The following is a 15209-nucleotide window of genomic DNA, read 5'->3' as shown; positions in this document are numbered from 1 at the left end:
TCTTTATCTTATTATCACTCTCTGTTATCATAATAATGATATCTTGTTATCACTCTCTTACAGTGAGCTGTTTACCTCCAATATGCTGAGTATCTCAAGGCTGTTCAGTTCAGTTCAGTTGCTCCGTCATGTCTGACTCTTTGCGACCCCATGGACTGCAGCATGTTAGGCCTCCCTGTCCATCACCAACTCCCGGAGCTTACTCAAACTCATGTCCATTAAGTCAGTAATGTCATCCAACCATTTCATCCTCTGTCGTCCCCTTCTCCTCTCGCCTTCAATCTTTGCCAGCATCAGGGTCTTTTCAAATGAGTCAGCTCTTTGCATCAGGTGGCCAAAGTATTGGAGTTTCAGCCTCAACATCAGTCCTTCCAATGAATATTCAGGACTGATCTCCTTTAGGATGGACTGGTTGGATCTCCTTGCAGTCCAAGGGACTCTCAAGAGTCTTCTTCAACACCACAGTTCAAAACCATCAATTCTTTGGCACTCAGCTTTCTTTATAGTCCAACTTTCACACCCATACATGACTACTGGAAAAACCATAGCCTTGACTAGACAGACCTTTGTTGACAAAGTAATGTCACTGCTTTTTAATATGCTGTCTAGGTTGGTCATAACTTTCCTTCCAAGGAGTAAGTGTCTTTTTATTTCATGGGTGCAGTGATTTTGGAGCCCCAAAGAGTAAAGTCCGCCACTGTTTCCACTGTTTCTCCATCTATTTGCCATGATCTTAGTGTTCTGAATGTTGAGTTTTTTTTTTTTTTTTTTTTTTTTTTTTTTTTTTATTTTTTTAAATTTTTTTATTAGTTGGAGGCTAATTACTTCACAACATTTCAGTGGGTTTTGTCATACATTGATATGAATCAGCCATAGATTTACACTTATTCCCCATCCCGATCCCCCCTCCCACCTCCCTCTTCACCCGACTCCTCTGGGTCTTCCCAGTGCACCATGAATGTTGAGTTTTAAGCCAACTTTTTTCACTTTTTTTCACTCCTCTTTCACTTTCATCAAGAGGGTTTTTAGTTCTTCACTTTCTGCCATAAGGGTGCTGTTATCTGCGTATCTGAGGTTATTGATATTTCTCCCGGCAGTCTTGATTCCAGCTTGTGCTTCATCCAGCCCAGAGTTTCTCATGATGTACTCTGCATATAAGTTAAATAAGCAGGGTGACAATATACAGCCTTGACGTACTCCTTTTCCTATTTGGAACCAGTCTGTTGTTCCATGTCCAGTTCTAACTGTTGCTTCCTGACCTGCATACAGGTTTCTCAAGAGGCAGGTCAGGTGGTCTGGTATGCCCATCTCTTTCAGAGTTTTCCACAGTTTATTGTGATCCACACAGTCAAAGGCTTTGGCATAGTCAATAGAGCAGAAATAGATGTTTTTCTGGAACTCTCTTGCTTTTTCAATGATCCAGCGGATGTTGGCAAAGGGCAGACAGACTGAAAACCATCATCACAGAAAACTAACCAATCTAATCACATGGGCCACAGCCTTGTCTAACCCAATGAAACTATGAGCCATGCCATGTAGGGCCACTCAAGATGGACGGGTCATGGTGGAGAGTTCTGACAAAATGTGGTCCACTGAGAAGGGAACGTCAAACCACTTCAGTATTTTTGCCTTGAGAACCCCATGAATAGTATGAACAGTATCTCAAGGGTGAGGAAAGACTTGTTTGTATCCCCAGCACAGTCCACAGAAGATTGTACCACTCAAAAAATATTTGGGATGAATTAATATGGGACAGACAAGCTAGGCTGCAGTGAGTGTTAGCATGGAGATAATCTGGCTCTTGTGACAGAAAGGAAGCTGCTTCTCTCAGTGAGCCTGGAGAAGGATTACAGAAGGCTTTGGAGCTGAGTCTTAAGAGAGAAACTGGTACAAGGTACAAGGATGCATGCAAAGTGCCTTTAGGGGATTACCACTGGGATTAAAGCATGGGGAGAAAGGTGGAGAGCAGTGAGAGATGATCCTGGAGAGGGGGGCAGGTCTCAGATCATGGTGGGGGGACCGTGTATGCCAGGCTAAAGAGGCAGTGAGGAGTTACAAAAGGGCTTCATGTAGGGATGAGATCACATCAGATATGGTCTTTAGAGAGACAGCGTGAATAATAATGACAATAATAATGACAACTAATCTTAATTTGCTTATCATGCCTCAGACACAGTGCCATGTGCTTGACAAGGTCAGAGCTTAGATGTGAACCTTGGCGATTTGACTTCAGAGCCTAGGCTCCTAACCACCACATTATAGTGCTCGGACTGCAGGCACCTTAGTATCAGGAAATCGATGAGGGAATTTGGATAAGAAATGAAATACCAAAGCTATGGTATTAGATGAAGTAAAGTGAAGTCACTCAGTCGTGTCCGACTCTTTGAGACCCCTATGGACTGTAACCTGCCAGGCTCCTTCGTCCATGGGATTTTCCAGGCAAGAATACTGGATTGGGTTGCCATTTCCCTTTCCAGGGGATTTTCCCGACCCAGGGATCGAACCCAGGTCTCCCACACTGCAGGCAGACTCTTTACTGTCTGGGCCACTTTCGATGTGAGCATGGTATTAGATAGGGAGGGTTAAGAGGTAAAAAGGAGAGGGGATTCTCAGGATTTGGAGACCAATTGGGTGTGGTAAATGAAGGGGTGGGAGAAGTGGAGATGTCTCTCAAATTTCTGGTTTGAGTGTCAGTGTGGAGGATGGTGCCATCACTGTGACATAAGAAAAGCAGGATATCACTGTGACGAAGTTACGTCTTCTTCCATTGCTTCTTTTTCATTGCCCTGGTACAACTTCTACAAAGAAAATCATGAGCTCCCAGAAAAGACCATAGTAATTCTTGTAAATTGCTCTATTTAGACTCTATACAAGCAACAAGATGCAGAATTCATTAAGGAATGCAATTTTTCATTTGTTGATAGTTCCAATATTGAAATAGACTGAGTTTGATGGAATAATAAATATATCTTATGAATACCAAAGGTAGGTTTTTCAATTATTTTCTCTGTCTAAAAAAACAGACTCAATTTCAATTTCTAATTTGGTCAAATAGAGGGGTTATTAAGTTCATTACCAATGGTTATTTTCAGCTGTAGACTTTTACAGCAAAGTAGTTGTGATGCATGGGGACTTTAGTCCTTGCCACAACAGGACAGTGATGAGGACAGGGTATCCAGGGCAACTAAGAGTTCAGCCTTTTCAGTCTTGAATAATCACTTTCCAGCTTGCCCTTTGTAATGCCGGGTCTCTGAGCTACTTCATGACAGAATCAGTTTGTTCAGGAGGCCACTATTCTCTTTCTTACTTTTGGTTTAAACGGCTGCTAAGAAATATTTTATAAGAAAGGCAGTATTTCAATTCCACTGTAAATGGCATTGGCAAAAATCTGCAACTTACTCTTCTGTTCTTAGCTCTGGCTATCAGGGTACTCTGAGTAACCAGCACACAGGGGTATGTTTTTCTAGGTGGGTACGTACTCTTTAGGACCAAGGTTGCTTGAGGTGTTATGTATGCTTGATAATTCAGTTTAATGAAAGCACAGCTAAATAAGGCAAGACCAACCTGGGAGGGTGGTCAAGGTGGTAAAAAGAACACTAAAGAAAACCTAATACCATCGCCCCCACTACCCCTTATGCTTAGAACCAATTTGTATTCCTCATCTGTGATTTGGAAGTTCTCTCCAGAGTAGAAATCTCAACTTCTGCTAGATATTCATAGCACTCAATTGACAATTAAGTCACATATCAAGAAGTCCATATCATGGAGGCTAGAAGCTTAGATTTGAGAGTCATGCCAAACTAATTCTGTGTCACTTTACTCAAGAGTCTGTTTTCTCATCTGAAAATGGGAACTCAACAGTGCTTACTACATAGGATAGCAGCAAGGAGTAAGTGAGAAACACAATGCCTAGTGTCAGGGCCTCTGAGATTTCTAAGAGCTACAAAGAAAGTGGAGATCTGGGGGAAAAAAAAAGCTACTTTAAAATAGAAAATGAAAACTGAAAAATTGATATTTAACTCAATACTTAAAACATAACTTATCCACTGTTAACTACACTTAACCTTTATGTAATTTTATATAGGCATGAATCAAAGGTGCACAGTTTTATATTTCCTTTCAAAAACTGTCTGGTAAAATATCATATTTATTACTGGATTTGAAAGTGCATTTTAATATGTTTGATCTGATGTTGAATGTAGCATTAAAAGTAAATGTTTGTTTGGTCTATGGAGATCTTAAATGCTTTTAGGTTCTTAAATGGCAGCTCTAATTACCATTATTATAATAAAGATTTTATTCTTCTGCCCCATGACATTTCTTACATTGTGACTGACTGTTCTGTGAATGTTTCTGCCTTGTCTTTTCAATTAAACCATAAGATCCATGAGGATCATACTGAAGAATAGATGGAGTAAAATCACTGGGCTTTGTTTTGGGTTCTACCACTGAGCAGGTATGGAAGCTTGAGTCCAGAATTTAGTTTCTTCAATTGAAAAACAGGCAGACTGTGGCCTGCTCCAGGCCGCCTGCTAGTTTACAGAGAAAATGAAGGGCTGCATTTAAGAGTGCTTTAACCGTATAAACATACAGGATAGTATAAGCTTTGCTGAAGCACCTGCAATGCCTCTCATGGCCAGAGACACAGGGAGGAGTTAGCAAAAATCCGGTGACTTCCAAAAACGTTTTTTTCTGCCACCACATCCAAGCAATACTTGGTTTAGCTATGCTGCTGCTGCTAAGTCACTTCAGTCATGTCCGACTCTGTGAGACCCCACAGACGGCAGCCCATCAGGCTCCCCCATCCTGGGATTCTCCAGGCAAGAACACTGGAATGGGTTGCCATTTCCTTCTCCAATGCATGAAAGTGAAAAGTGAAAGTAAAGTCTCTCAGTCGTGTCCGACTCTTAGCAACCCCATGGACTGCAGACTACCAGGCTCCTCCGTCCATGGGATTTTCCAGGCAACAGCACTGGAGTGGGTTGCCATTGGTTTAGCTATAGTCTCTTCCTTTTTGTTCATTCATTTAATGGATACTTTAAGAACACATACTGAGCCTGTTCTACGTGCCAGGGCTTGTGCTAGGGATCTAAGAATGCAATGAAATACCTAGAGTCTACAGTAAAATTATTCTTTTTCTTTCATTTTCATGTAGGGTTTTATATCTTACCACACAATTAACATACATTATCTGAACGTGCAAACTAAGTCACTTTAGTAGTGTGACACTTTGCGACCCCATGCACTGAAGCCTGCCAGGCTCCTCTGTCCATGGGGTTCTCCAGGCAAGAATATGGAGTGGGTTGCCAGGGCCTTCTCCCGACCCAGGAATCAAACCTGGATCTCCTGCATTGCAGGCCAGATTCTTTATCGTTTCAGTCACCGGGGAAGCCCATTATCTGAAGATAAATAAGATAATTTAAAACAAGACAATGCAAACTAGTACAGCCGCTATGGAAAACAGTGTGGAGATTTCTTAAAAAACTGGAAATAGAACTGCCATATGACTCAGCAATCCCACTTCTGGGCATACACACTGAGGAAACCAGATCTGAAAGAGACACGTGCACCCCAATGTTCATTGCAGCACTGTTTATAATAGCCAGGACATGGAAGCAACCTAGATGCCCATCAGCAGATGAATGGATAAGGAAGCTGTGGTACATATACACCATGGAATTTTACTCAGCCATTAAAAAGAATTCATTTGAACCAGTCCTAATGAGATGGATGAAACTGGAGCCCCTTATACAGAGTGAAGTAAGCCAGAAAGATAAAGAACATTACAGCATACTAACACATATATATGGAATTTAGAAAGATGGTAACGATAACCCTATATGCAAAACAGAAAAAGAGACACAGAAATACAGAACAGACTTTTGAACTCTGTGGGAGAATGTGAGGGTGGGATATTTCAAAAGAACAGCATGTATACTATCTATGGTGAAACAGATCACCAGCCCAGGTGGGATGCATGAGACAAGTGCTCGGGCCTGGTGCACTGGGAAGACCCAGAGGAATCGGGTGGAGAGGGAGGTGGGAGGGGGGATCGGGATGGGGAATACGTGTAAATCTATGGCTGATTCATATGAATGTATGACAAAACCCACTGAAATGTTGTGAAGTAATTAGCCTCCAACTAATAAAAAAAAAAATAAATAAATAAAACAAGACAATGCCTCCAGTATTACAACACTATTTCAGAACAGTCTTCATGGGAAGTGTTCTCATTCGGCCCTACTTTTCCCAGGCAAGGCTGGGCTTTGTTAAGGAGTGGCTTGATCCCTGATTAAGGCAGTAAACAAAGTTGCAAATCCCTGGACTCACAGGTGGCAGGCAGGAGTTCCACGTGGTTGTGTCGTCACTGCTGGTGCTTATGCTGACATTACAGTTGTCAACCTGGGATGCGCTCAGGCCATAGAGAGCCCCAGTGTCCTCCAGTTCTTCGTTCTGTTGCCGTCGTAGGCTGGCGAGCATTTGCAACTCAGAGTCACTAATCTCACTGGGCTGATAGTTTCTCCAGTCATACTCCTGAGCAAGAGAGAAGAAATTGAAAGAGCAATGAGTCATTTGGCCTTTCTTAATTTTATGGGCTACCAGTAAATGCTACTCTACAGCCTTAGCCCCTACAATGGCTCCCCATTGACAAAGAGGCCCAGATCCTTAATATGCCTTCACATGATGCCCCTGCCGGCTGCCTCACTTTGTCGTCTTCTCCTGACATGTCAGTCACACTGTCCTTCATTCAGGTCCTCAGAAGCATCAAACCCACTCTTGCCTTAGAACCCAAACATGCCAGTTCTTGTGTGCTAATGCCCACCTGTCCATTAGGGCCCAGATTATGTGTTTATCTTCAGAAACACTTTTCCCGACAGTTCAAAACTGGGTCAGTTCCTCCACATTATGTGCTCTCAAGAGAATCCCACAGTGTACATTTTTAGCACCATCACAGCCACAGGTACCTAACTGGTTTTGGAGTCCACAGGTAGTCTATGAGGGCTGCAAAGGCAAGCTCCACGACTGCCTTACTTCCATTGTATTTCCCATACCTGGAGCCCAACCGGTATTTGAGGACTGACTAAACAAAAATTCAAAACGGTTTTTTGGAAAAGAAAAAATCACCTTTCATAAAAAAGTCTGGTTTATAAGAGAATTGATAAATTTCATCAGTGTGAACACTAGGATCAAATAAATTCAACTAACAGTAAGAATGAAGATAACTAATGTTGTTAAAAGCCATCAAATAAAATATGAGCTGAGGATGGGAACAGGTAAGGTCTGAAAGCCAGAAAGACCTCAGAGCTACCATAAACACTGAAACTCATATGGACTTTACTATATATATGTAATCTGTCAAGTCTATGACTATAAATCTTCAGAGGCTAGTATAAATATTATTTCAATGTACAGGGAAGAAACTGGCATATGGAATTTTCAAACCTCTTTTCTCTGGCTTAAACCAAATCTGGTAGCTAACATTAACTTCAACATTGCTGAAATGTTAGCATCACATATGAATGAGCAGTGTGATTTACATCTAGGACTGGCATACAACTTGAAAACAAACTTGAAATCTTTTTGTACATCTGGAATCAGTAATTATGCTCAAAAAGTTTTTTTTTTTTTTTTCCATGACATGTAAGACTTTTTAAGATACTCAAATTTCTAAATTTGTTTTCTTGGATGACTCTCTGAGATAGCTACTGTCTTTTCTTCTGCCTCATTGGGATATAAAAGGTTAAGAGAATTACAATTGAAAAAAATTCTTAGTGTTTCTATGACACTAAAAGCTTTTTAATAAAGCATTATTATCATCATAACTTTGGGGTTATGAAAGCCTGTGATCTAATAATGTGATGTGGAGATTTTCTGCGAAGTTGCCAATGGAAACTCACTTAAATTCTTATAGTTCATGGCTTCAGCAGCTTGGCACCCTTAATAGATGTCATGAGTAAAAGAGTTCATGAGCATTTAATATGCTTAGAGAGTTCTTTGAATAAAACAGATATTACAAGAAGAAAAACAAAGTTATATTCCAAAAAAAGGCACTTTAAAAAGGGAAAAATAAAAACAATTTAAATTCAAAAGAAAAATGGGGAGCAATAAACAAAAAGATGCCCAACATCACTGTCATTAGAGAAAGCAAATCAACACAACAATGAGGGACCAGTCACATCCACTGGGATTGTTATAATACAAAGGATAGACAGTAACAAGTGCTGGCAAGGATGTGGAGAAACTGGAATCCTCATACATCACTGATTGTGATTATAAAATGGTACAGTCACTTTGGAAAAGTTTGGTGGTTCTTCAAAACATTAAACATGGGCCATGGGGCCAGCAATTCACTTACTGGGATATATCCAAGATAACTAAAAATATATGTGTGTACAGAAACTTCCATATGAATGTTCATTGCCAGTATTATTCATAATAGCCCAAAAGCAGAAACCACCAAATGTCCATCAGCTGATGAATGGATTTTTGTTTATCCATACAATGGAGTATTATTAGCCATAAAGATACATGACACAAGATGGACGAATGCTGAAAATATTATGCTAAGTGAAAGAAGCCTGAGACAAAAGGTCACGGATTGTATGATTTCATGTATACGAAATATACAGAAAAGGCAAGTACAGAGATAGAAGGGAGACAGGTGACCGCCCAGGGACTGGGGAGAGACAGAATGGGCAGTGATCTCAAACGAGTTAAGGGGCTTCTTTCTGGGGTGATGCAAATGTTCTGAAAGCAGGCTGTGTTGTAGTAATGGTTACATAATGTCCTGAATGTACTAAAAACTTCTGAACTTTATGGTATATGAATTAATTATACTTCAATTGAAAAAAAAGTAGTTCAGTAATCAGATGTGAAAAAAAGACTAGCCATTTGACTTTGGGCTCAACCGTAAACACATGACTTTCTGTCCTTCAGCTTTTCTGTCAAGAAGTAGAACTAAACATTCTAACATGTCACATGGTGGTGGTGGTGGTGTAGTTGCTAAGTTGTGTCCAACTCTTGTGATCCCATGGACTGTAGCCTGCCAGGCTCCTCTGTCCATGGGATTTTCCAGGTAAGAATACTAGAGAGGGTTGCCATTTCCTCCTCCAGGGGATCTTCCTGACCCAGGGATCGAACCTGGGTCTTCTGCATTGCAGGCAGAATCTTTACCACTGAGCCACCAGGGAAGCCTAACACGTCACATAGGTATGCATTGATAATACACGCTTTTAAAATGAAAAAGGAAATTTTGTTTTCACAATTTTTATTAAGAATAAAGCTTTTATATGTACTTAGTATGATTAATTCAACCATTTTATTTATTTATTATTTAATCTACAAGCCTATTCTGTGCCCGAGGTACAACCTTGGGAGCTAGGACAGAAAAACAAGAGCGAATGGGCCAGTGGTTAAGTCACACAGATCTGAGTCTGGGCCCTGGTTTCACCTTTTACCGGGTGTATGTGATTGGGAAAATCACTTTATCTTTCCATGCCTTAGTTTCTTCATCTGCAAAATGGGAGCATAGTATATACCTCATGGGATTTTCAGTGTACTAAAATACTGAGTATCGAATGCTTAGCACAGTACCTGACAAACAGCTCTACTAAGCGTCTCCAAATTTATGATTTGTGCTCTGTTGTTATTATTCTTTCCTCTCATTTTCTCTGGCCCCTTTCATCTATTCTGTACTATGCTAGGAGAATAAAGAAAAGGAGACACATCTCTGTTCTCATGGAGCTCACAGTGTAGAAAGGGAGAGATAACAGGTATTATAAACTGGGGTATCAACAATACATATGGGATCTAGAAAAATGGTACAGATGAATCTATTTGCAGAGCAGGAATAGAGAGGCCGGAATAGACAACAGACATGTAGACACAGTGGGGAAGTGGAGGGTGACACAAACTGAGAGAGTAGGATTGACATATATTTATGTCAATTATATATATTTTGTACAAAATTACAAAGCAATTATGCTTCAATTAAAAAAATCAGGCTATTATAATGTATCATGATCAATACTACAACAGAGATGTGACTAAGATGCAACTGTCCAGTAGAATTAGAAAAAGCCTCACAAAACCAAAAGTGAGCAGACACACCAGGGTCATGAATAGAGCAACTGGTGGCGGAGAGGTAATTAACTTAGTCTCTTGATATATTCTTGATCTGCAATCTCTTAAACCATTCCAAAACCCCAGAAAAGACTAAATCATTTATATATATATAAAGGCTTGCAATAAAGTCTTCACATTGAAGTAGACCCAGCACAAGATGTCATCTAACTAAGTTATGCAACTCCTAAGAGGCAAAGTGCCTTTAGTAATTCTATCTCTGAAAGACTCAAACTGTTATGTATAACCCAATTTTGTCTCAAAATATCCTTGTAGGACAGAGGGGAGACAATATCAATCAGATTTATTTTAGGAGCAGGTAATGGGCTCAGGGCTATATAATTCAGCTGTGCTTAGATTCCCAGGCAAGTCCTTCCCTTATAAAGCCATTCGAACCATTTGTTTTCATTGATCTTTTTTCAGACAGTTTTGGGAACCTAAGTCTGTGAAGCTACAAAGGTAAGATGTGGCCCTTGCTTTCACAGGTCTTACAATGTAGGAGGGCAATAGTTCTAAAGAAATGAGTATACAAAAAGGTTACATAAACTGAGGTACAGTATTAAGAACCACACAGAGTTTTGATAGTGATTAAAAGGAAAACCGGTAACTCCAGCAAAAGGATAAAACATAACAAACAAAAATAATCTTTCAACTTGAAGCCCTTCGCTTAACCTGTCTTCTCAAGATTTTAATGTGAAATAGCTTAACTGAGCAAACTTCTGCCTATAGATTCTGTGGTAAGAACCAATTCTACTGAACTGAGAGGGACACAAGGCTGAGTTTACAATAGTGGTGTGGAGGCAGAATCAGACATGGCCATAGGTTAATAAAATGAGATGACCGACCTCCTTCTATTTTACATGGATGGGAGATTAATAGAACTGAGAGAAAACTGGGTCATTATTCTCACTCTGGAGCCTGTAACATTTTCGAGACTCTGAATCAGGTTTGCATTGTGACAGTGCCTGATACCTAGGACGTAGGGGACATCATGTTGTAAAAACTCTTAATAAAAGCTCTAACAAACAATCCTCTTTGTATTCTTTTAAGCTAAACCAAGACTCGAAAGGCACTACTACTACAAAAAGGATGGTGGCTCTTAGAATAGGATATGAAAGGTAACATGAGAAAAGGGAGATATACCAAATAGTCTGGTATTTCAGAAAAGAGAGAGGTCACTTCCTGTAGGATCAGGTGTCATGGAAGAGATGGTTTTTAAGCTTGGCATTGAAGGACTGATTGGAAGCATGATATGGAAGCCTATTCTAAGCATCAGGCAAGAAAACATGGGGCAAGCTAGACATATGGAGCTCATATTCATAGAAAGCATTATTTGCTTAAATATATACTGTTTTAGAAACGAAATCTATAATACTGTGCCAAAGTAACAAAGATGGAAATACCTAGAATTTTATTTAAATCTTATAAGACCAGATGGCTTCTACTTCCCTGCCCAAGTCTTATTAAAAAATCTGGGATTCTATCACAAGACATAATTTTAATAGCTTCCAAATGGAAACTACTCAAATGCGCACCAACAGTAGAATGGGTAAATAAATGGTATGAGAGCCACACAGTAGGGCACTACATAGCACTGAAATAAGTGATATATTGACTCTTACAAAAGAAATGCTGAGCTAGAGAACCCAGACGTAAGCGAGCATACACTGGTAAAACCAGTCTTGGCGGGTGGGGGGTAGCTGTGAGGGCACAGTGAAAGCAAAGGACAGTAACTGGAAGGGAGGACAGTGGGGCTGCTGGGGAGCTGGCTTTGTTTTCTTTCTTGATTCAGATGATGATCAGTTCCTTCGGTTTGTGAAAGTCTATCAAAGTATGTGTTTATGATATGCATATTTCTTTGTGAATAAGAGCACAAAAGCCTGAGAATCAAAAAGAGATTTCCTAGGAAGTGATTAGTTATTAATCACTGGCACCTTACTATGGACAATCAGTAGGAGGAAAAAAGACAATTTGTAAGTGTGGCTGGGAGTCAGTATCATGGTAGTTTCAAATTTGTATTTATTGTTAAGAGTTTAAAAAGATGTAATTAGAAAGTTTTGGAAGTTTTTTTGAACTTCAACACGACAGCAAGAAAAGCAGAAGTCCATTTTCCAAAACTAATTTTAAATTTTAATTGGCATTTTAATTTGAAGATTAATCTCCTGACTGCTATTTGCAGACAGTATTTAATCTCTACACTGACATTTTTAATACTAATAGCTGATGGTAAATTAGTGTTCTAGGACATCTCTTCTCCAACGAGCACTCCTTGAAGACTTGTTTCAAGTTCCTAAGCTACTTATCCCACATAAGAGTTTGCTTTGATTCATTGGGGGCACCGGCCTACTAACAATAGGAATGAAGAGAAGACAGAAACCACAAACGTGAGCTGTAAGCGGCATATACTTGAGCACACAACTCATTAACAGTATATGGGAGCTTTCACCATGTGTCTTCACCATGCAGAGATATAAATCAAAACTTAAAGACCAAGTACAACTTGAAAAACTTTACTAACTTAAGAGATGCCGTGTCAACTTGCACAGTGTAAATCAAGAGTCAGGCTATCCAAAAGAACCAACTGGTCTGAACCTAGATCATGTTTTATGTTGACAGCATTCACATGGACATAGGCATAACCGAACCCAACGATGCCTCTGAAATGTCTGTCACAAACATTTTGGCATGTGACCTGGAGACACTCAATCCATACTTCATTATTCAGGAATACCTAATCTCCCGAAATGTCTCAGGTAAAGAATTCTTGGGTAATTAAATCCAATAGTGGTAAAATTCCTTGCAAAGAGATAACTTTCGATTTTGTATATGTGGCTCTCCTCTCTCTTTTGTTTGGCATGAAAGGACTTAAAGAAAAAAAATCTTTATATTCATGTGCTCCATTTGTATAGAACTGTCTTTTAATACATGACCTAAAAAGAAATATACTTCCGTACATTTCTGCCTTGGTAGTCAGCTCGCTAATTTTCATAAAGAAATCTCTGACAAACACAGCTGAACTCTTATTAACCTTAAACAACTGATAGACAGCTTTTAATTTTCCAGCATTTAACTTCTAAGTTTTAACAATAATAGACTAGAAGGAATCTACTAACAGCAAATTAAGGAGGTTTTATATTATGCCCAAGGATATGCCATCTATAAGGTGATTGTAGCTTTGTACATTGAACAAGTATAAAGTCATTCAATAAATGGTAGTTTAGCAATTATTTAAAGAATCAAGAGGAAAACAATAAGATTGCTTATAGAGATGAAAATAGCAGAGGTAATACAACGGATGCTTCTGGAATCGGAAGATGACAGCTTTAAATAAGTTTGAACTGTTTAGAATATACATCTGGTTGTAAAACAGTAACGACAGATAAACCAACATCTGCAGTATCTGCACATTAAAATACTATAAAGCTTTAAGTGGCAATAGAAGTTAAGTTGCCACCTGATCACAGAATTTTTTCAGTGGTCTTTAACTAGGGGTGATGCTCCAGAGCGGAGGGAGTTACAGGCTTTTCTGATCAGAATTCCTGGGTTTGATACTCTGCCTTGTCACTTATATGTGAACTAGCCAAATCTCTCTCCTTCCTTGTCTGTCAAATAAGTAAGTCCTCTCAAGGGGGAAGATGGAGACTGGAGATAGTGTGGGACACCTTGTAGAGAACCTGGCACATGGCAAGTTCTCCTGATCTTTAAAGCCACCCTGCTGGATTATGGGCTAAGTGTTCTACACGTACTCATTTAATACTTAACAACCCTGAGGAATAAATATTGCTATTTTTTTCCAAATTTACACAGGACATAACCAAGGTTCAAAGAGGTTAAGAAATGTGTCTGGGTCACATAACTAAAAAGAAGCAAAGCTAGGACTCAAATCAAGTCTGACTGATTGAGATCAAAGACCTCGATCTCAATGCACTTAGAAAATAGCCTAGTATCTGTTGCATACAGTAGGAAAATGACAAATGTATTTAATTTGCTCCTCTTTAGATTAGGAAAACCAAGACATCAAAGAAGATGGATTTCTTCCATAAACACGTTAACTAGTAGGATGTTATCTAACCCTTAGCATTAGAATATTGGAGAACTGACAATGAAATGCCAAGTGTGTTGGTTAAACCACTAATGTCTTCTCATTGATTCATACTTCTGATAGTCTCAATTTTTGTCAAGACTTTCTAGCTACAACTTCTGAAACATTTGATAATTTGAAACTGCTCCTCTTTATCAAAGTAAATGGCATATTTACTCATAAATGGAGATATAAACATATCCTAATAACTTTAGCAATTCCATATCATCACCTGGATCTTAACTGTAATTCTGTTTTAAATTATTTTAACGTACATCTACTCTAGACCATTCTGCCCTGGTGAACAACTAAATTAGACAATAGATACAAAGAAAGTGAAATAAACAAACCACACTACATATCAGTCAGACTGAAAAATATTCAAAAAGAAGGCAGAGGGCTAGAAATGCATTCCACCTGGGAAATTTCTATGTCTAATTCAAACACTTCTACTGGTGACACAAATGTTATTTAATCACCAAATTCTGTAGCTTCAGCAATATCCTCGGCAATACATTGACAGATAAGACTGAGATAATGACCTTTTTTTTTTTGGAGACAAGGAAAGAGTGCAGTTTCAACAAAACATCAAACATCAGACTCTTTTCCCAAAGACTATAAATTGGCGGGAATGTCCAATTTAATAAATGAAACTTTCTTCCCATGGATAACACTACGGTTTATGAAATGCTACTAGTCCTGCCCAAGTTCAATTTGCTCTATCAATCACGAAGCTACGCATCTCCAATTCAGCTCTGGGAACGCGGCAGGCACACCGAGGTGGCCTCTAGGGAAGGACTGGAGAGACACCACATCCCGCTTCTAAACTTTTCTCTCTTCAGTGAGTCCCTGAAAAAATACCAACACGTTACCTGGTGGAGTTAATTTGCTCATATGTTAACACTTGATTCAACTATAAGCAGAGGACAAGAGGCACAAACAGTCATCACTTGTTGAACAATCTCAATAATTAGTTTTGAGAATTTGATTGACTTTGAAAGGTTCT

At 39.3% G+C, this 15209-nt stretch overlaps 1 protein-coding gene and 1 non-coding gene across 19 annotated transcripts in view; both read right to left on the bottom strand.

Annotated features, from left to right (window-relative positions):
• The window catches only part of CFAP20DC (CFAP20 domain containing), a 257536-nt gene that overhangs the window by 66252 nt on the left and 176075 nt on the right, over positions 1-15209 (bottom strand). For all 18 annotated transcript variants that reach the window (XM_043885489.1, XM_043885495.1, XM_043885494.1 and 15 more), the window contains one exon: positions 6331-6534. In XM_043885489.1, the coding sequence (XP_043741424.1) occupies positions 6331-6534 (204 nt within the window). The remainder of the gene's footprint in view (positions 1-6330; positions 6535-15209) is intronic.
• TRNAC-GCA lies at positions 9120-9191 on the bottom strand. Its single transcript has one exon. It is a non-coding gene; the product is annotated as a tRNA-Cys (tRNA).

This window comes from Cervus elaphus, chromosome 24 (genome assembly GCF_910594005.1).
Source record: "Cervus elaphus chromosome 24, mCerEla1.1, whole genome shotgun sequence".
NCBI classification, from domain to species: domain Eukaryota; kingdom Metazoa; phylum Chordata; class Mammalia; order Artiodactyla; family Cervidae; genus Cervus; species Cervus elaphus.
Note: the sequence above shows the minus strand (reverse complement) of the source record. Positions and strands in the feature narration are given on the sequence as shown.